We start from the raw sequence: 21,358 nt of genomic DNA, 5'->3' as shown, positions 1-21,358 counted from the left end.
GAGCACCGTGCACGGTCCCGGTCTCCGTGTCCCTGGGTCAGACCCACACCGGGAGCACCGTGCACGGTCCCAGTCTCCGTGTCCCTGGGTCAGACCCACACCGGGAGCACCGTGCACAGTGCCTGTCTCCGTGTCCCTGGGTCAGACCCACACCGGGAGCACCGTGCACAGTTCCAGTGTCCGTGTCCCTGGGTCAGACCCACACCGGGAGCACCGTGCACAGTTCCCATCTCACATGAAAGCATTTTTGTAGAATGTTATTTGTAATTAATGAAAAACTTGGAAACTATTAGCCAATCCCCATTTATTTGGTTAAATACAAGTGCGTCACTTATTATAAATCATAAAACATTTAAGATTATTTTGTTAATTCACAAATATCACAGGAATTAAACATTGGGTACAGCAATTTAAAATGTGATAGAGATCAGTACATAATTTCTGCAAATATCAGTCTCTCCTCATCACCATATATAACCTGTCGTCCCATATTCCATCCCAGCCATGTCAATCCGTCAGCGCTGTTACAGAGGGCACACTGCATTTACATTCTGCCACCAGCTGGGGGTATTTTGGAAGGCAGAGTGGATAAGACAGGTGATAACAGGAGTTGAGTAGCAGTACATAGACAAGGCACACAAACTTTCACGTTTACGCCATCACCATTTTTACTGGGCGACTATGCTTGCTGTTATTGGTGGGCAAAGCCAGCTGTTAGCAGCAGAATTCGCGGCAGCTCCTTTTGCTGCCCCAGTCTGTTTCAATTGGTGCAAGACTACTTGCTAGAGGTCACAAACTGTTGAAGTGGACTCTGTACACAGAAGGCTGGTACATCTAGTAGATTCTGTAGATATACATCACATTGTATGCAGTAGATTATAGCAAAATTGACCATCTCCATGGTACTGTACCAAAGACTGGAGTGGGATCTGGACTGTTCTAACATAAAACAGATACTGTAGCCTGCTTTCTCTAATACACACTCACACACACACACTCTCTCTCTCTCTCACTCACACACACACACTCTCTCTCTCACTCACACACACACACTCTCTCTCTCTCACTCACACACACTCTCTCTCTCTCTCTCACTCACACACACACTCTCTCTCTCTCACTCACACACACACTAATTCTCTCTCACTCACACCCTCTCACACACACACACACTCACTCACACACACACACTCTCTCTCTCACTCACACACTCTCTCTCTCACTCACACACTCTCTCTCTCACTCACACACACACACTCTCTCTCTCTCTCACTCACACACTCTCTCTCTCACTCACACACACACACACTCTCTCTCTCTCACTCACACACACTCTCTCTCTCACTCACACACTCTCTCTCTCACTCACACACACACACTCTCTCTCTCTCTCACTCACACACACACACACTCTCTCTCACTCACACACACTCTCTCTCTCACTCACACACACACTAATTCTCCCTTACTCACACACTCTCTCACACACACACCTCTCTCACACACACACACCTCTCTCACACACACACACCTCTCTCACACACACACACCTCTCTCACACACACACACACACTCTCACTCACACACACACACACACTCTCACTCACACACACACACACCTCTCTCACACACACACACCTCTCTCACACACACACACCTCTCTCACACACACACACCTCTCTCACACACACACACACACTCTCACTCACACTCACACACTCACTCACACACCTCTCACACACACACACACACTCACTCACACACACACACACTCTCACTCACACACACACACACTCTCACTCACACACACACACACACTCTCACTCACACACACACACACACCCTCTCTCACTCACACCTCTCTCTCTCTCTCTCTCTCTGGGGATGCAGCTTTGAAGCTAACCCCCAGAAGCTGGGTTACACATGGGGACAACTCGAAAGACCGACCCAGGACTGAGGACTCTGGTGAGCTGCCGTTGGTGGCCTGTGCCCCCAACCAGCTAACCACTATTTCACAGTGCTGTACGGAGAGGAATGCCACCGACCATAACAACATCAGGAGACACAAGCTGAAACAGATTTACAGTCTTTAATCATGAGTATTAAAATAAGAATATGTGCAAATAGGAATTTCTAAACAGTGATTTCAACACGCGCGCACGGACACAGCACACCAGGGCAGTCCTGTACAACACAAGGGTCACACATTTCTGCCCACCCCGAGGAAGACTGATTAGATACTTTGACGGACACGGCACTTGGGAGCTGAACTGATTTTAAACGGGTAACACACACACAGAACATGTACACACTGGGAAAGTGCTTCTGTTCCTCTCTGTGGGAGATACAGGTTGGCTTTAACACTCAGTTGCTTCTCCTGTGAGGACAGAAGTTCAGAATTAGATGTCTGGCTTAGAGTCCAGTGACACAGTGTCAAGATAACCTCTCCCTCAACATCAGCAGTACGAGATTGCTGGCCACTGACTTCAGGAATGGGGACAGTGTGCACGTTCCCGTCTGTGACAACGGTGCCGGGGATCAAGCGGGACGAGGGTTTCGAGTCCCCAGGTGTAAGTATCGCCAATAGCCCAACACTCACCAATGAACTTTCCTCACTAGATGAAGAAAATAGGCAATTCCCTACTGACCCCCATCAATCTTCCCATCCGGTCTGGGGGCATCGCCGCTCGATAGGGCAACTGCTCTGCCCGACACCGCAAGGAACTGCAGAGAGCTGTGGACATCACGGAAACCAGCCTCCCCTCCACGGGCTCCGTCTACGCTTCTCGGAAAGGCAACAACCAAAGACCCGGACGTCTCCTCTCCTCCCCACTCCCATCGGGCAGAAGATACTAATGCCTGATAGCATGTACCACCGGGACAGTTTCTACCCGGCTGTTACAGGCAGTCCTGACCTCACAATCTATCTTGCACCTTATTGTCTGTCTGCACTTTCTCTGTAACTGTGACACTGCATTCAGCTTTCCTCTGTACTACCTCGATGTACTGAATAATCTGTCTGGGTGGCACACAGATCACTGTGTCTCGGCCCACGTGCCCACAATAACCAGATCACTGGGTAGCCGAGACTCTTCATGACAGACAAGCCCCCCCCACCCCCCCGTGTGCCAGCGCCCCGGGTTGGCAAGGACCCAGCCGTACCCAGCTAAGCACGGCACACCCTCTCCCCGATCTGCAGTCCACTGGACACCCCCGCCCCCTCGCCCAGCGCAGCCCCCTACCTGACTGAAGGAGATGCTGCGCTGTTGGAACTCCACTGTTTGAGCGACTCCTGCAGAGAGGCGGGGGGGGGGGGTTGGCAGGGGAGGGGGGGACAGGGGGTCGGGAGGAGGGGGATCAAAGAGGGAGGGCAGGGGAGGAGAGTAGGGGGAGACAATGTGAGTTACTATCCCAGGCACTATAATACTAGGAACACAGTACAGACAGTACAGGACATCACAGGAACAGACCCTACACGTACACACAGAAACGCAAACACACACACACACAGAAACACAAACACACACACATCCACACCCAGAGACACACACACACACACAACACACATCCACACACACACAGAAAAGCAAACACACACACACCCACACATCCAGACACACACACAACACACATCCACAGAAACGCAAACACACACACACCCACACACACAGAAACAAACACACACTCACACCCAGACACACACACACACAGAAACGCAAACACACACACATCCACACACCCAGACACACACACACACACACCCAGAGACACACACACACAGAAACGCAAACACACACACAGAAACACAAAAACACACTCACATCCAGACACACACACACACACCCAGACACAGACACACACACACCCAGAGACACACACACACACAGACCCCCAGTGACACACACAGACACACACATCCAGACACAGACACACACACAACCACACACCCAGAGACACCCAGACACACACCCACACACATCCAGACACACACACCCAGAGAAACACACACACACACACAGAAACGCAAACACACACACATCCAGACACACACACACCCAGACACACACACACACACACATCCAGACACACACACACCCAGACACACACACCCATCCAGACACAGACACACACACACATCCAGACACAGACACACCCAGAGAGAGACACCCAGACACACACCCACACACATCCAGACCTACACACACACACACACACACCCAGAGACACACACATACACACACACACATCCAAACACAGACACACACAGACCCAGAGACACACACACGCACAACCACACACCCAGACACCCACACACACACCAAAACACACACACCCAGAGACACACACAGAAACGCAAACACACACACATCCAGATACACACACACACATCCAGACACACCCCCACACACATCCAGAAACAGAGACACACACACACACACAACCACACACCCAGACACCCACACACACACCAAAACACACACACCCAGAGACACACACAGAAACGCAAACACACACACATCCAGATACACACACACCCAGACACACACACACACATCCAGACACACACACCCATCCAGACACACACACACACATCCACACAGACACACCCAGAGAGAGACACCCAGACACACACCCACACACATCCAGACCTACACACACACACACCCCCAGAGACACACACATACACATCCACACACACACATCCAAACACAGACACACACAGACCCAGAGACACACACACGCACAACCACACACCCAGACACCCACACACACACCAAAACACACACACCCAGAGACACACACAGAAACGCAAACACACACACATCCAGATACACACACACACACATCCAGACAGACACACACACACACACCCAGAGAGAGACACACACACATCCACACACACCCCCAGAGACACACACACACATCCACACACAGAAACGCAAACACACTCACACATCCACACCCCCAGAGAGACACACACACACACATCCAGACAGAGACACACACACACCCAGAGACACACACACATCCAGAGACACACACACACACACACACACCCCCAGAGACACACACAGACACATCCACACACACCCAGACACAGACACACACACATCCACAGACACACACACCCCCAGAGACACACACACACACCCAGAGACAGACACACACACACATCCACACACCGACACACACACACATCCAGACACAGACACACACACACACATACAGACACAGACACACACACACCCAGAGAAACACACACGCACAACCACACACCCAGACACAGACACACACACGCACAACCACACACCCAGACACACACACACACACAAACACACACACACCCAGACACACACACACACACCCAGACACACACACACACCCAGACACACATCCACACACCCAGACACACACACACACACACCCAGAGACACACACACACACATCCAGACACACACACACCCAGACACACACACACACACATCCAGACACACACACACCCAGAGACACACACACCCATCCAGACACAGACACACCCAGAGAGACACCCAGACACACACCCACACACATCCAGACCTACACACACACACCCCCAGAGACACACACATACACAGACCCAGAGACACACACACGCACAACCACACACCCAGACACAGACACACACACACATCCACACACCAAGACACACACAGAAACGCAAACACACATAGATCCAGATACACACACACCCAGAGAGAGAGACACACACACATCCACACACACCCCCAGAGACACACACACACATCCACACCCCCAGAGAGAGACACACACACACATCCAGACAGAGACACACACACCCAGAGACACACACACACACCCACACACAGACCCCCAGAGACACACACAGACACATCCACACACACCCAGACACAGACACACACACATCCACAGACACACACACCCCCAGAGACACACACACACACCCAGAGACAGACACACACACACATCCAGACACAGACACACACACACACATCCAGACACAGACACACACACACACATCCAGACACAGACACACACACGCACAACCACACACCCAGACACAGACACACACACGCACAACCACACACCCAGACACACACACACACACACAAACGCAAACACACACACATCCAGACACACACACACACACACACCCAGACACACATCCACACACCCAGACACACACACACACACACACACCCAGAGACACACACACACCCAGAGAGACACCCAGACACACACCCACACACATCCAGACCTACACACACACACACACCCCCAGAGACACACACATACACAGACCCAGAGACACACACACGCACAACCACACACCCAGACACAGACACACACACACATCCACACTCCAAGACACACACAGAAACGCAAACACACATAGATCCAGATACACACACACACCCAGAGACACACACACACACAACCACACACCCAGACACACACACACATCCAGACACAGACACACACACCCCCAGAGACACACACACACACAACCACACACCCAGACACACACACACATCCAGACACAGACACACACACCCCCAGAGAGACACCCAGACATACACACGACACACACACACCCAGAGACACACACACACACACCCAGACACACTCACCCAGACACACACACATACACACATCCAGACACACACACCACACACACACCCAGAGACACACACACACACACACCCAGAGACACACACACACACATCCAGACACACACACACACCCCCAGAGACACACACACACACTCACCCAGACACACACACACACTCACCCAGACACACACACACACACACTCACCCAGACACACACACATACACACATCCAGACACACACACCACACACACACCCAGAGACACACACACACACTCACCCAGAGACACACACACACACACATCCAGACACACACACACACCCAGAGACACACACACACACACCCATCCAGACACAGACACACCCAGAGAGACACCCAGACACACACCCACACACATCCAGACCTACACACACACACACACCCCCAGAGACACACACATACACAGACCCAGAGACACACACACGCACAACCACACACCCAGACACAGACACACACACACATCCACACTCCAAGACACACACAGAAACGCAAACACACATAGATCCAGATACACACACACACCCAGAGACACACACACACACACAACCACACACCCAGACACACACACACATCCAGACACAGACACACACACACCCAGAGACACACACACACACACAACCACACACCCAGACACACACACACATCCAGACACAGACACACACACCCCCAGAGAGAGACACCCAGACATACACACGACACACACACACCCAGAGACACACACACACACCCAGACACACACACACACACTCACCCAGACACACACACATACACACATCCAGACACACACACCACACACACACCCAGAGACACACACACACACACTCACCCAGAGACACACACACACACACATCCAGACACACACACACACCCCCAGAGACACACACACACACTCACCCAGACACACACACACACTCACCCAGACACACACACACACACTCACCCAGACACACACACATACACACATCCAGACACACACACCACACACACACACCCAGAGACACACACACACACTCACCCAGAGACACACACACACATCCAGACACACACACACACACCCAGACACACACACACACACACTCACCCAGACACACACACATACACACATCCAGACACACACACCCAGAGACACACACACACACTCACCCAGAGACACACACACACACACACACATCCAGACACACACACACACCCCCAGAGACACACACACACACTCACCCAGACACACACACACACACACACACACATCCAGACACACTCACACACATCCAGACACACACACGACACACACACACCCAGAGACACACACACACACCCAGAGACACACACACATACACACATCCAGACACACACACACCACACACACACCCAGAGACACACACACACACACACATCCAGACACACACGACACACACACACACACACCCAGAGACACACACACACACTCACCCAGACACACACACACTTACCTTTTCTTCTGGTTGAACTTGCATCTGCACTTGCCAGCTACAGAACAAAGATAAAACTGTTATCAGATCAGATAACACGTCAGGGGCAAAGTTAACAACTGAGCTACCTCAACTCAGTCTAAATCAGTGCACCCCTCCTTGTCTCTGTGAGCCCCTCCTGCCCCTACACCCCACCCCAACCCCATGAACCCCTCCTGCCCCTACACCCCTTTTCATCTGTGACCCGCTGCGATCCGTTCACCTCTCTCCCCCTCTGTGACTCCTTCCATCCCCTAAACCCTTCAGCATCTCTGTATCCCCTATGCCCAGGCAGGCCCTCAGCTGTCCGAGAGGCCTTCACCATTGTTTGACATCAGACCCAGGGTGTGTGAACAGGGACTCTTTGTTGAGGAGGTCTGACTCAGAGAAAACAGCCGCTCCGGAATCTGCAATCGATTGTGTTTCACCCGCGCCCACTTCCGTGTGACAGCGACAAAGGGTGTACTGGGGGGAGTCGAGTGGGCAGGAAGATTGCGGATGAGGTGAAGAGAGGCCAGGTAGGTTAGAGGGTCGAGTGAAAGTCTGTTTCCTTCCAACCCATCAACGTGCTCCCCCCGGCCCGCAGCAAACCCTGCCAGGGCCTGCTCTGGCCAAGCAGGTCGGCGTGCACATGCCCCGCACCAGCATGGCCGCTCCGACCACGGTTTAACCGCGTTAGCGCCCTTACCCAGCAGAATGACGATGCCGATGGCGCAGAGCACGGCGGCTGCCACCAGCCCGATCACGCGCAGTTTGTAGTAATCTGTGGGTGCAGACGGCACAGTCAGGTGTAGAACCACATTCACCCCTCCTTCCTGTACTGGGGTGGCAGGAAAGTGCCCCACGGGGAGGGGGAGGGGAAAGAGAGCGTTGGTGAAGGAGGAGGGGAGTTGGAGAGGGGATGAGGGGGGTGAGGAGAGATATGGGGATGAGGGAGGTTGAGAGGGGATGAAGGGGCAGAGGGATGGGGAAGAGGGGTGACGGGGAAGGGGAGGAGAGGGGGAGGCAGGAGGAGGGAGGGGAGAGGAGTGGAGGGTATGCAGAGAAAGGGGAGATGGGGGAGCGGAAGTTGTGAGATGAGAAACCGCCCCCCGCCCCCCCCCATCACCCCTATATCCGTGACTGATTCTCTGCTGCATTGTCACCGCCCCCTCCCACGGTGTGTGGCCCCACGCTCGCTACGAGTCTGATCCGACCCAGCCACAGCCCGTTCCCATGAGACAGAGACTCACCGTAAGTGAAGCGGCTCCCATCTTGCCATTCGCCTGCAGAGGCAATGGAAGAGGTCAGTACACGTGCAATCTGACACCTCCCCTCTGACACCAGGCTGTCCGCCTGTACCCCCCCCCCCCACGCTCAGTCCACCCCTCCCCTCTGCCTTTATCCCCCCATTCTCAGTCCACCCCTCCCCTCAGCCCTTATCCCCCCCATTCTCAGTCCACCCCTCCCCTCAGCCCTTATCCCCCCATTCTGTCCACCCCTCCCCTCAGCCCTTATCCCCCATTCTCAGTCCACCCCTCCCCTCAGCCCTTATCCCCCCATTCTCAGTCCACCCCTCCCCTCAGCCCTTATCCCCCATTCAGTCCACCCCTCCCCTCAGCCCTTATCCCCCCATTCTGTCCACCCCTCCCCTCAGCCCTTATCCCCCCATTCTGTCCACCCCTCCCCTCAGCCCTTATCCCCCCATTCTGTCCACCCCTCCCCTCAGCCCTTATCCCCCCCATTCTCAGTCCACCCCTCCCCTCAGCCCTTATCCCCCCATTCTCAGTCCACCCCTCCCCTCTGCCCTTATCCCCCATTCTCAGTCCACCTCTCCCCTCTGCCCTTACCCCCCATGCTCAGCCCACCCCTCCCCTCAGCCCTTATCCCCCCATTCTCAGTCCACCCCTCCCCTCAGCCCTTATCCCCCATTCTGTCCACCCCTCCCCTCAGCCCTTATCCCCCATTCTGTCCACCCCTCCCCTCAGCCCTTATCCCCCCATTCTCAGTCCACCCCTCCCCTCAGCCCTTATCCCCCCATTCTCAGCCCACCCCTCCCCTCAGCCCTTATCCCCCATTCTGTCCACCCCTCCCCTCAGCCCTTATCCCCCCATTCTCAGTCCACCCCTCCCCTCTGCCCTTATCCCCCCATTCTCAGTCCACCTCTCCCCTCTGCCCTTACCCCCCATGCTCAGCCCACCCCTCCCCTCTGCCCTTATCCCCCCATTCTCAGTCCACCCCTCTCTCAACCCCCATTCTCAGTCCACCCCTCCCTCAACCCCCATGCTCAGTCCTCCCCTCCCTTCTTCCTTTGCCTCCCCCCCACACCATGGGGAGGGGAGCCCACATCCCTGGGGGCCAGACTGCATGCGATGGGCAGGGGTCACACCCGCTTCCCACACTCCAAAGTCGACGCAGACACAGGTCGTCCGTGGGCTCGGGGTGTGTTCCCGGCAGGAGAGTATTCCGGCCGGGATCACGGGAGTCACTCACCCAGCTCTGTGGCGTGCACTCCGAGGGCGGCTGAGGAAGGAAACGAAGAGCATTAAACAGACACGGAACCTCGGCTCCTACTCCTACCAACACCCTCGGACTCCAGAACACAACTCCACACAGGATCAACATCCCCAAATCGTTCACTGTAACACCGGGGTACGGTACCGGTGGGGACGGGTCTGTCACTGTGTGACACTGGGGTACGGTACCGGTGGGGACAGGTCCGTCACTGTACAACACCGGGGTACGGTACTGGTGGGGACGGGTCTGTCACTGTATAACACCGGGGTACGGTACCGATGGGGATGGGTCTGTCACTGTGTGACACCAGGGTACGGTACCGGTGGGGATGGGTCCGTCGCTGTATAACACCGGGGTTCGGTACTGGTGGGGATGGGTCTGTCACTGTATAACACCGGGGTACGGTACCGATGGGGACGGGTCCGTCGCTGTAAAACACCGGGGTTCGGTACCGGTGGAGATGGAGCGTAACACTGTGACACTGTCTAAAACCTGTCTGAATACACTGGAGCTCATTGTGTTCCCTGTTCGCCCCTATTTCCTCGGGAAGATTTGATATCTCTACCAGTCTGCGCTTCGGAGCACTGAATCATGGCAGGTTCATCCCGGATCCGGCAGGCGGGTGTCCGAGCCTCAGTCTGTCGACAAACTGGATTTACCAACCTGCCTGCAGGCTGGATTCCTCCCCCGGCTGACTGCTGATGCTATCTGACATCTAGTCGCTGTTTCTCATGCTCGTCCTTGGCCCACAATCAAGGTCAAAACCCAAGCAGAGCTCTGACTCTCAAGTGTTTACCTCCCTTCTCCAGAACAACCCCCCCCCCCTGCCCCCCGCACATAAATCTTTGTCAGTCCGTTACGTGATCCTTCTTGCATCTGCTTTCGGTGTGAGGAACTTCCTCCCCGGATCCCCTTTAAATCATCGAGCCCACACCTAAGGCCAGTCCTTCACAGGCAAAACCCTTCCCACCACCAAGCTCATTTACAAAAGGCACTGATGTATGAAAGACCCCCCCGCCCCCACCATCCAGGCCATGCTCTCATCAGGCAGGACCCACACCACCAGATCGTCAAGTTATTACCACCGGGCTCCTAAACCGGCTGGTTAACTTCAATCAGTGCTACTCTGAAGGCTCTACAACCCCCACACACTTCGATGGACTCTTTACAACTCAGTATCATTGTCCGATTCCAGTTTGGCTTTTGCACCTTGGTTGCTGCCAGTCTTTGTTTTTGGAGAGGTCTTTGTAAGATTTTACTGCATTAATTCCTGCTTATTCTGAGAATAGATCTACCTTGATCTTTGATTCCCTACCTGAGGGGAGAAGACTGTCTCTCTATCCTCACGGAGGGAGGGGAGGGAGGAAGGGATGGAGGGATGGATCTATTCCTCTTCTCCGTAAGCCTCTCAGCCTCCTTCACTCCAGGGGAATCATACCCGATCTCTCCCCATAACTAGAGTCCTCCAGTCCGGGCAGTGTCCGGTGGGAGTTTGCTCTCACTCCCTGCATTGCGATCGCATTCTTGGCATGAAAATGGTTGTTTGTGTTGTAACATTGACAACATCTACTGCCAGGTGATGTTGCAGCTTCACAAAACTGTGGATCGACCCACCCGGAGTATTGTGTTCAGTTCTGGTCACCTCATTACAGGAAGGGTTTGGGAACTTTAGGGAGGGTGCGGAGGAGATTAGAGAGCATGTCGTATGAGGATAGGCTGAGGGAGCAAGGCCTTTTCTGACTGGGTGATGAGAGGTGACTTGATAAGAGGTGTACATGATGATGAAGAGGAATCAATTGAGTGAACAGCCAGAGAATTTGTTTTCCCCAAGACGGAAATGGTTAAGACAGAGGGACATAATTTTAAGGTGTTTGGAGGGAAGACAAGTGGAGATGTCAGAAGTAAGTTTTTTTATTCTACACAGAGAGCAGTGCGTGTGTGGCACTCACTACCGGGGAGGTGGCAGAGGCTGGCACATTAGGGATATCCCGGAGACTCTCGGATAAGCACACGGATGAAAGAAAACGGGAAGTCTATGCGGGAGAGAAGTGCTACATAGATCTTAGAGAAGGTTAACAGGTTGGTCTGATACAGAGAGCTAAGGGACCGCACTGTTCTGTATTCTAAGTGGACATGGATAGATGGTGCAATCTTTGTAAAGCAGTGTGTAGTGTGTAATGAATCTCATTGTGATTCAGGTTTGGCTGCAACCCCTCCCCTTCATTAAGCAGGAAAGAGCGCTGAAGAGTTTTCCAACGTCATTGACAGGAACTGATTTATGGAGAGAGTTTGGGACTTTATTCCCTGAAGTGTGACCTGAGGGGTCACAAGGGGCAGGGACGGGCTGAGTGCCAAGTCTCAGAGCCCATTAACACCCAGGGGGCACAGCTTTAAGGTGGGAAGGGAGCCGTTTCCTAGGAATCTGATGGGGCAACTTTTTCACCCAGAGGACTGCCTGTATGTGGAATGAGTTGGCAGAGGAATTAGTTGAAGCAGTTATGTTAATAATATCGAAAAGACTTGGATAGGAGAAGTTTATAGAGATCAGGGTCAAACAAGGCAACTGGGATGAGATTCAACGGGTATTGCCATGGACGAGGTGGTCCAAGGACCCGATTCCTTGTTGTATCACTCTTCACTCCGACCCACTTCCTCACTCCCCCTCCACACCGTCCCATCACACACTCCCGGGGTCAGACACTGAATGAAGCTCCCTCCACACCGTCCCATCACACACTCCCGGGGTCTGACACAGAGTGAAGCTCCCTCCACACCGTCCCATCACACACTCCCGGGGTCAGACACAGAGTGAAGCTCCCTCCACACCGTCCCATCACTCACTCCCGGGGTCAGACACAGAGTGAAACTCCCTCCACACCGTCCCATCACACACTCCCGGGGTCAGACACAGAGTGAAACTCCCTCCACACCGTCCCATCACAAACTCCTGGGGTCAGACACAGAGTGAAGCTCCCTCCACACCGTCCCATCACACACTCCCGGGGTCAGACACAGAGTGAAACTCCCTCCACACCGTCCCATCACACACTCCCGGGGTCAGACACAGAGTGAAACTCCCTCCACACCGTCCCATCACAAACTCCCGGGGTCAGACACAGAGTGAAGCTCCCTCCACACCGTCCCATCACACACTCCCAGGGTCAGACACAGAGTGAAGCTCCCTCCACACGATCCCATCACACACTCCCGGGGTCAGACACAGAGTGAAACTCCCTCCACACCGTCCCATCACACACTCCCCGGGGTCAGACACAGAGTGAATCTCCCTCCACACCGTCCCATCACACAGTCCCGGGGTCAGACACAGAGTGAAGCTCCCTCCACACCGTCCCATCACACACTCCCGGGGTCAGACACAGAGTGAAACTCCCACCACACTGTCCCCCCTCCACACTGTCCCATCACTCACTCCCGGGGTCAGACACAGAGTGAATCTCCCTCCACAACGTCCCATCACACACTCCCGGGGTCAGACACAGAGTGAAACTCCCTCCACACCGTCCCATCACACACTCCCGGGGTCAGACACAGAGTGAATCTCCCTCCACACCGTCCCATCACACACTCCCGGGGTCAGACACAGAGTGAAGCTCCCTCCACACCGTCCCATCACACACTCCCGGGGTCAGACACAGAGTGAATCTCCCTCCACACCGTCCCATCACACACTCCCGGGGTTAGACATAGAGTGAAGCTCCCTCCCACTGTCCCATCACACACTCCCGGGGTCAGACACAGAGTGAAGCTCCCTCCCACTGTCCCATCACACACTCCCGGGGTCAGACACAGAGTGAAGCTCCCTCCCACTGTCCCATCACACACTCCCGGGGTCAGACACAGAGTGAATCTCCCTCCACACCGTCCCATCACACACTCCCGGGGTCAGACACAGAGTGAAGCTCCCTCCACACCGTCCCATCACTCACTCCCGGGGTCAGACACAGAGTGAAGCTCCCTCCCACTGTCCCATCACTCACTCCCGGGGTCAGACACGGAGTGAAACTCCCTCCACACCGTCCCATCACACACTCCCGGGGTCAGACACAGAATGAAACTCCCTCCACACCGTCCCATCACACACTCCCGGCGTCAGACACAGAGTGAAGCTCCCTCCCACTGTCCCATCACACACTCCCGGGGTCAGACACAGAGTGAAGCTCGCCCCACACCGTCCCATCACACACTCCCGGGGTCAGACACAGAGTGAAGCTCCCTCCACACCATCCCATCACACACTCCCGGGGTCAGACACAGAGTGAATCTCCCTCTACACCGTCCCATCACACACTCCCGGGGTCAGACACAGAGTGAAGCTCCCTCCACACTGTCCCATCACTCACTCCCAGGGTCAGACACGGAGTGAAACTCCCTCCACACCGTCCCATCACACACTCCCGGGGTCAGACACAGAGTGAAACTCCCTCCACACCTTCCCATCACAAACTCCCGGGGTCAGACACAGAGTGAAGCTCCCTCCACACCGTCCCATCACACACTCCCGGGGTCAGACAGAGTGAAGCTCCCTCCACACTGTCCCATCACACACTCCCGGGGTCAGACACAGAGTGAATCTCCCTCCACACCGTCCCATCACACACTCCCGGGGTCAGACACAGAGTGAATCTCCCTCCACACCGTCCCATCACACACTCCCGGGGTCAGACGCAGAGTGAAGCTCCCTCCACACCGTCCCATCACACACTCCCGGGGTCAGACGCAGAGTGAAGCTCCCTCCACACCGTCCCATCACACACTCCCGGGGTCAGACGCAGAGTGAAGCTCCCTCCACACCGTCCCATCACACACTCCCGGGGTCAGACGCAGAGTGAATCTCCCTCCACACCGTCCCATCACACACTCCCGGGGTCAGACACAGAGTGAATCCCCCTCCACACCGTCCCATCACACAGTCCCGGGGTCAGACACAGAGTGAAGCTCCCTCCACACCGTCCCATCACACACTCCCGGGGTCAGACACAGAGTGAAACTCCCACCACACTGTCCCCCCTCCACACTGTCCCATCACTCACTCCCGGGGTCAGACACAGAGTGAATCTCCCTCCACAACGTCCCATCACACACTCCCGGGGTCAGACACAGAGTGAAACTCCCTCCACACCGTCCCATCACACACTCCCGGGGTCAGACACAGAGTGAATCTCCCTCCACACCGTCCCATCACACACTCCCGGGGTCAGACACAGAGTGAAGCTCCCTCCACACCGTCCCATCACACACTCCCGGGGTCAGACACAGAGTGAATCTCCCTCCACACCGTCCCATCACACACTCCCGGGGTTAGACATAGAGTGAAGCTCCCTCCCACTGTCCCATCACACACTCCCGGGGTCAGACACAGAGTGAAGCTCCCTCCCACTGTCCCATCACACACTCCCGGGGTCAGACACAGAGTGAAGCTCCCTCCCACTGTCCCATCACACACTCCCGGGGTCAGACACAGAGTGAATCTCCCTCCACACCGTCCCATCACACACTCCCGGGGTCAGACACAGAGTGAAGCTCCCTCCACACCGTCCCATCACTCACTCCCGGGGTCAGACACAGAGTGAAGCTCCCTCCCACTGTCCCATCACTCACTCCCGGGGTCAGACACGGAGTGAAACTCCCTCCACACCGTCCCATCACACACTCCCGGGGTCAGACACAGAATGAAACTCCCTCCACACCGTCCCATCACACACTCCCGGCGTCAGACACAGAGTGAAGCTCCCTCCCACTGTCCCATCACACACTCCCGGGGTCAGACACAGAGTGAAGCTCGCCCCACACCGTCCCATCACACACTCCCGGGGTCAGACACAGAGTGAAGCTCCCTCCACACCATCCCATCACACACTCCCGGGGTCAGACACAGAGTGAAGCTCCCTCCCACTGTCCCATCACACACTCCCGGGGTCAGACACAGAGTGAAGCTCCCTCCCACTGTCCCATCACACACTCCCGGGGTCAGACACAGAGTGAAACTCCCTCCACACCGTCCCATCACACACTCCCGGGGTCAGACACAGAGTGAAACTCCCTCCACACTGTCCCATCACACACTCCCGGGGTCAGACACAGAGTGAAACTCCCTCCACACCGTCCCATCACACACTCCCGGGGTCAGACACAGAGTGAATCTCCCTCTACACCGTCCCATCACACACTCCCGGGGTCAGACACAGAGTGAAGCTCCCTCCACACTGTCCCATCACTCACTCCCAGGGTCAGACACGGAGTGAAACTCCCTCCACACCGTCCCATCACACACTCCCGGGGTCAGACACAGAGTGAAACTCCCTCCACACCTTCCCATCACAAACTCCCGGGGTCAGACACAGAGTGAAGCTCCCTCCACACCGTCCCATCACACACTCCCGGGGTCAGACAGAGTGAAGCTCCCTCCACACTGTCCCATCACACACTCCCGGGGTCAGACACAGAGTGAATCTCCCTCCACACCGTCCCATCACACACTCCCGGGGTCAGACACAGAGTGAATCTCCCTCCACACCGTCCCATCACACACTCCCGGGGTCAGACGCAGAGTGAAGCTCCCTCCACACCGTCCCATCACACACTCCCGGGGTCAGACGCAGAGTGAAGCTCCCTCCACACCGTCCCATCACACACTCCCGGGGTCAGACGCAGAGTGAAGCTCCCTCCACACCGTCCCATCACACACTCCCGGGGTCAGACGCAGAGTGAATCTCCCTCCACACCGTCCCATCACACACTCCCGGGGTCAGACACAGAGTGAATCCCCCTCCACACCGTCCCATCACACACTCCCGGGGTCAGACACAGAGTGAAGCTCCCTCCACACTGTCCCATCACACACTCCCGGGGTCAGACACAGAGTGAAGCTCCCTCCACACCGTCCCATCACACACTCCCGGGATCAGACACAGAGTGAAGCTCCCTCCACACCGTCCCATCACACACTCCCGGGGTCAGACGCAGATCTAAGTGTCCACATACTGCACTTCACTTGCTCTCTCATCAACTCCTGGTTCAACTATCGAAGACATCTGTGCTCCTGACCTTGAAACCTTTTGCAGAGAAAACCAAATCCACACCCTCTCTGTTATTCACAGGCTACAATTAACTGTCTGCTCTTTCTCAATTACAACCCAAAATTACTCAGTGGTTCAAACTGAACTGAAGGCAAATTCTTTCCCAATGAACAAACAGTTTTGTCTGGTCCCGATCAATCTCCGGTTCAGAGTCTCTACTGAACATCGAACTGTGACGGCCAGTTAGAAGCAGATGCCTGAAGCCTGAAGCCTGGGTGACCATCCACATTGGTGGGGTGGGTGGGGAAGGTTCTTGTTTGTCATGCTTTGTTTTCCTGAGTTCTGCTGAACACTTCATCTCTGTTAGATCCCCTATCTTGTACCTTCCACTGGACAAGAGTCCCACAGACCCACAATCAACGAAATTCCGCCCATCCATCGCCTCCTTCCCAATCCCTACTCTCCAAGGGCGGGACCCTCCCAGATTTCTGGATCACTTCCTGATTTCTCCACCCTGAGGTAACCTTCCTACCTCGTGGCTGTGGATGGATTGGTGGTGGGGGGAGGAAAGACAAGGATATCTGGGTGACACTTTAAAGGATGTTTGTTTACTCTCTGTGGATGTCGAACTCAGCACGGGGAGGAGATGACTGCACTGGAGAGGACGCAGAGGAGATTCCCCAGGACAAGGAGACGGGAGAGGCTGGGTTTGCTCTCGGTGGTGTAAAGAGGGCTAAGGGGGGGTGGGGGGGCCTGATAGAGGTGGACAAAACCATTAGGGGCATAAAGAAGGGTAGAAGGATGCAGCGTTTACCCGGGAGTAGCTTGGTATGGCGACCGTTCTGCTGGTGTGATGGAGGTACGGCTCAGCACCTCACAGAAAATGGCCGCCCCTCCATGGCCTCTGTCCTCACTCTCACTCCCTCAGTAAAGCAGCCAGCACAACCAAAGACCCCACACACCCCGGACATTCTCCCCTCTCCCCTCTCCCGTCAGACAGAAAATACAAAAGCCTGAAAGCACGTCCCACCAGGCTCAAGGACAGCTTGAGACTGAGACTATTAAACGGTTCCCAAACAGGAGAAGCCGGACTCCTGACCTCACAATCTGCCTCGTTATGATCTTGCACCTTATCATTTTCCTGCATTGCACTTTCTCTGTAACTGTGACACTTCATTCTGCAGTCTCTGGACTCTGCCTGATCTTCCCACTGCCCCAGCCAACATAAACAAAACCCTACTCTACCCCAGACGTCCCCTCTCCCATCGACCGATCCTACCCCGGACACTGAAGTGGGGGTAGAATCACAATGTTTAACAGACACTTGGGACAGGTGCATGGATAAGAAAGGCTTAGCGGGATTTAGGTCAAATATCGGCAGATGTGTCCAGCTCAGGTAGGGACGTACGAATTGGGCCAAAGAGCCTGTTAACATGCAGTCCAGCTCAAACCTTTGCGGGGAACAGACATAGCTCCAACCCCACCCCCAGTATTTCCCATTCCCCGGACCCCACCCACCCCTCAGCTCTCTCGCGGTGAATGGGCACAGGTTCCGGTTTGAAAACAGATGATCGTGATGGGGCAGGAGTGCACAGCAAGGTCCCACCAGATCCACGTCAGTGTGAGTGACGGCAGGTGGGGAAGGGGTAGGGTGAAGTTCCCCACCCTTCCCCCTGCCTTTGTCACCTCCCTCTGAGGGCATTCCCTGCCTGCCTGCCTGCCGCCTCTCTGTCCGTACAACACCTCTGGAGGCTATGATCCCGAGCTCTGAAATCTGCGGACTTCACAGTGCCCGTTACAACCTCCACCCGCTCTTCCCGCACAGAACAAACCACGACATAGGAACAGAACGAGGCCATTCAGCCCATCTAGCCTGCTCCACCATTCCATCCGATACATCATCCATCTCACCCCCACTCTCCTGACCGCTTGTAACTTTTGAAGCCCCGGCAGATCAAGAACCTAGCAAACCCCTGCCTCAAATGCACCCAATGACTCGGCCTTCAGCGACAAATTCCACAGATTCACCCAACAGCCTCTCTGAGCGAATCAAATCTCCGAATCCCCGAGAGGCCTTATCGCCACAGGCCATTCTACCCACAGGGTGCATACTAGACCTCGGACCAGCCCCACAGCAATGCAGATTTTGCCTTTGACCTTTCCTCCTGTACAAGGTGAACAGCCTATGGCGGGATGCATGTCTATCCTGGGCAAGGAAGGGATCTGCTGACTTCCTTCAAGTCCTCATTAAGTCGTAAAAGGCATCAGGTGCACCGATTGTTTCTCCTGACCATAAAACCAGGGCCCAGAGCCAAGTGTTTTTCCACAAGTCCCAAGGTTAACGTTCCTCAGAGCATCAAGGTCCATCGAAACCCTCCCTCCCAAGTCCCTCACAGCCCAGCCCGACAACCCGCCTCAAGAGGTGTCCCAGGACTGTTGTCAGAGGGTGGGGTTCTAGGGTTGGAGCAATTTAGGGCCCAAGTGGCCGAAGAGAGGTTTAAGGAGGTCACAGAGGGTGCAGGGACCGGAGGGTGTCACAGAGGCAGAGAGGGGTGGGGCTCACAGAGATGAGGATGGGGGGGAGTGAGAGACAGGCGGGGGAGTGAGAGACAGGAACACAGGAGGGGAGAGACGGGGAAACGGGACGTTTGTGGAGGGACCGAGGGGGAAAGAGTCGCTCACATCAACAGACAAACAGCCCAAAACAAGAGGAATAAAGTCGGTATCTCACCAGCCACGAGAACCACGATGCCAGCCGGCGCTCCCAACATGGTGTCCTGGGTCCAACAAGGAGAGGTATCACCGAGACGGAAGTTTTCCCCTCCGACCGTGACCCGGCCAAGGTCACACACTCACCGCCCTCGCCCGCCCAGCGCCCCCAGATAGAGCAAAGTTTCACAACTTTCCCCGCGCCCTCCCACCCTCCAAAACTCCCTCCACATCGACCCCCCACCACCCCACCACCAAGGAGTGAATTGAATTGTAAGAAGCGCCTAATCCTACTCCCAAGAGGCAGTGATCGGGCGCGTACTGTAATGGCTTGTAAGCTTAAAATATTCCAGGCATTTTCCATTGGGAAAACACACAGACACGCACTCTCTCTCTCTCTCTCTCGTTCACACACAAACACTCGTTGTAGCACCGATCCGGGTACTCCGAAATCCCTCGGAAATGCGATTACGAACTGATTTTTGTATTTCACTGTTCTACACACCCGAAAAATATTCAAAACAGCCCACGGATCCCAAAAATAAACAGGACGTGAAGAAAATGGTTCCCTTATAAAATATAGGCCCCAGACGGGGAAAAAAAAACAAGACGCAAAAATCAGGCTCGATTCCAGATGTAGGCGCAACAGGGTTTAAAACTTACGAAAATATGTTTGCTCCGGCCAACACGGGAGGGGGGGGGGAGAGAAGCAAGATTTTAAACTCGCAGCGAAGAGAGGGAGACGGTAGTGCGATCAACAGTTCTGCTCGACAAACGCTCTCACCCACACCCAAAGCGGAGAGGCGGGGACGAGGGAGGGAGGGAGGGAGGGAGGGAGGGAGATTAACCCTTTGTGTGTACAACGTTTACAACGCGGTTCATTCCGGCTATGCAGCCATCCTGTCGATTTCTGCGGTTCCGCTCGCTTTTCACCGCGCTGCGTGTAGTTTTGGATAAATTAT

At 54.8% G+C, this 21,358-nt stretch overlaps 1 protein-coding gene across 5 annotated transcripts; it reads right to left on the bottom strand.

Moving 5' to 3' along the window:
- Positions 1-287: 287 nt before the first annotated feature.
- fxyd3 (FXYD domain containing ion transport regulator 3) lies at positions 288-21,216 on the bottom strand. Of its 5 annotated transcripts, none has more exons than XM_073055433.1 (10): positions 21,060-21,216; positions 20,419-20,464; positions 10,627-10,656; positions 9,387-9,419; positions 8,843-8,917; positions 8,137-8,173; positions 3,243-3,292; positions 1,620-2,377; positions 1,530-1,550; positions 288-1,493 (listed from the first exon to the last, which is right to left on the bottom strand). In XM_073055433.1, the coding sequence occupies exons 2-8, from the start codon at positions 20,456-20,458 to the stop codon at positions 2,358-2,360; spliced, it is 285 nt and encodes a 94-aa protein (XP_072911534.1). In that variant the 5' UTR covers positions 20,459-20,464; positions 21,060-21,216; the 3' UTR covers positions 288-1,493; positions 1,530-1,550; positions 1,620-2,357. The 5 variants fall into 5 exon arrangements, with proteins under 5 accessions (XP_072911534.1, XP_072911542.1, XP_072911531.1 ...); XM_073055441.1 differs by having other exon boundaries at positions 288-1,550; positions 1,594-1,638; positions 1,698-2,377; XM_073055430.1 differs by having other exon boundaries at positions 288-1,550; positions 1,596-2,377.
- Between the last annotated feature and the right edge of the window lie 142 nt (positions 21,217-21,358).

Source organism: Hemitrygon akajei, chromosome 1 (genome assembly GCF_048418815.1).
Source record: "Hemitrygon akajei chromosome 1, sHemAka1.3, whole genome shotgun sequence".
Lineage (NCBI taxonomy): Eukaryota > Metazoa > Chordata > Chondrichthyes > Myliobatiformes > Dasyatidae > Hemitrygon > Hemitrygon akajei.
The sequence above is the reverse complement of the archived record's forward strand: the minus strand, read 5'-3'. Positions and strand labels throughout refer to the sequence as shown.

What these genes read in the sequence shown, in the direction of transcription:
- fxyd3 (XM_073055430.1), bottom strand. Translation starts at nt 20,458, where the DNA reads ATGTTGGGAGCGCCGGCTGGCATCGTGGTTCTCGTGGCTG. An exon ending in CATCGTGGTTCTCGTGGCTG is followed by an intron (nt 10,657 to 20,418) that starts GTGAGATACCGA and finishes TTCCTTCCTCAG; the next exon opens with CCGCCCTCGGAGTGCACGCC. An exon ending in CGGCATCGTCATTCTGCTGG is followed by an intron (nt 8,174 to 8,842) that starts GTAAGGGCGCTA and finishes TTTGTTCTGTAG; the next exon opens with CTGGCAAGTGCAGATGCAAG.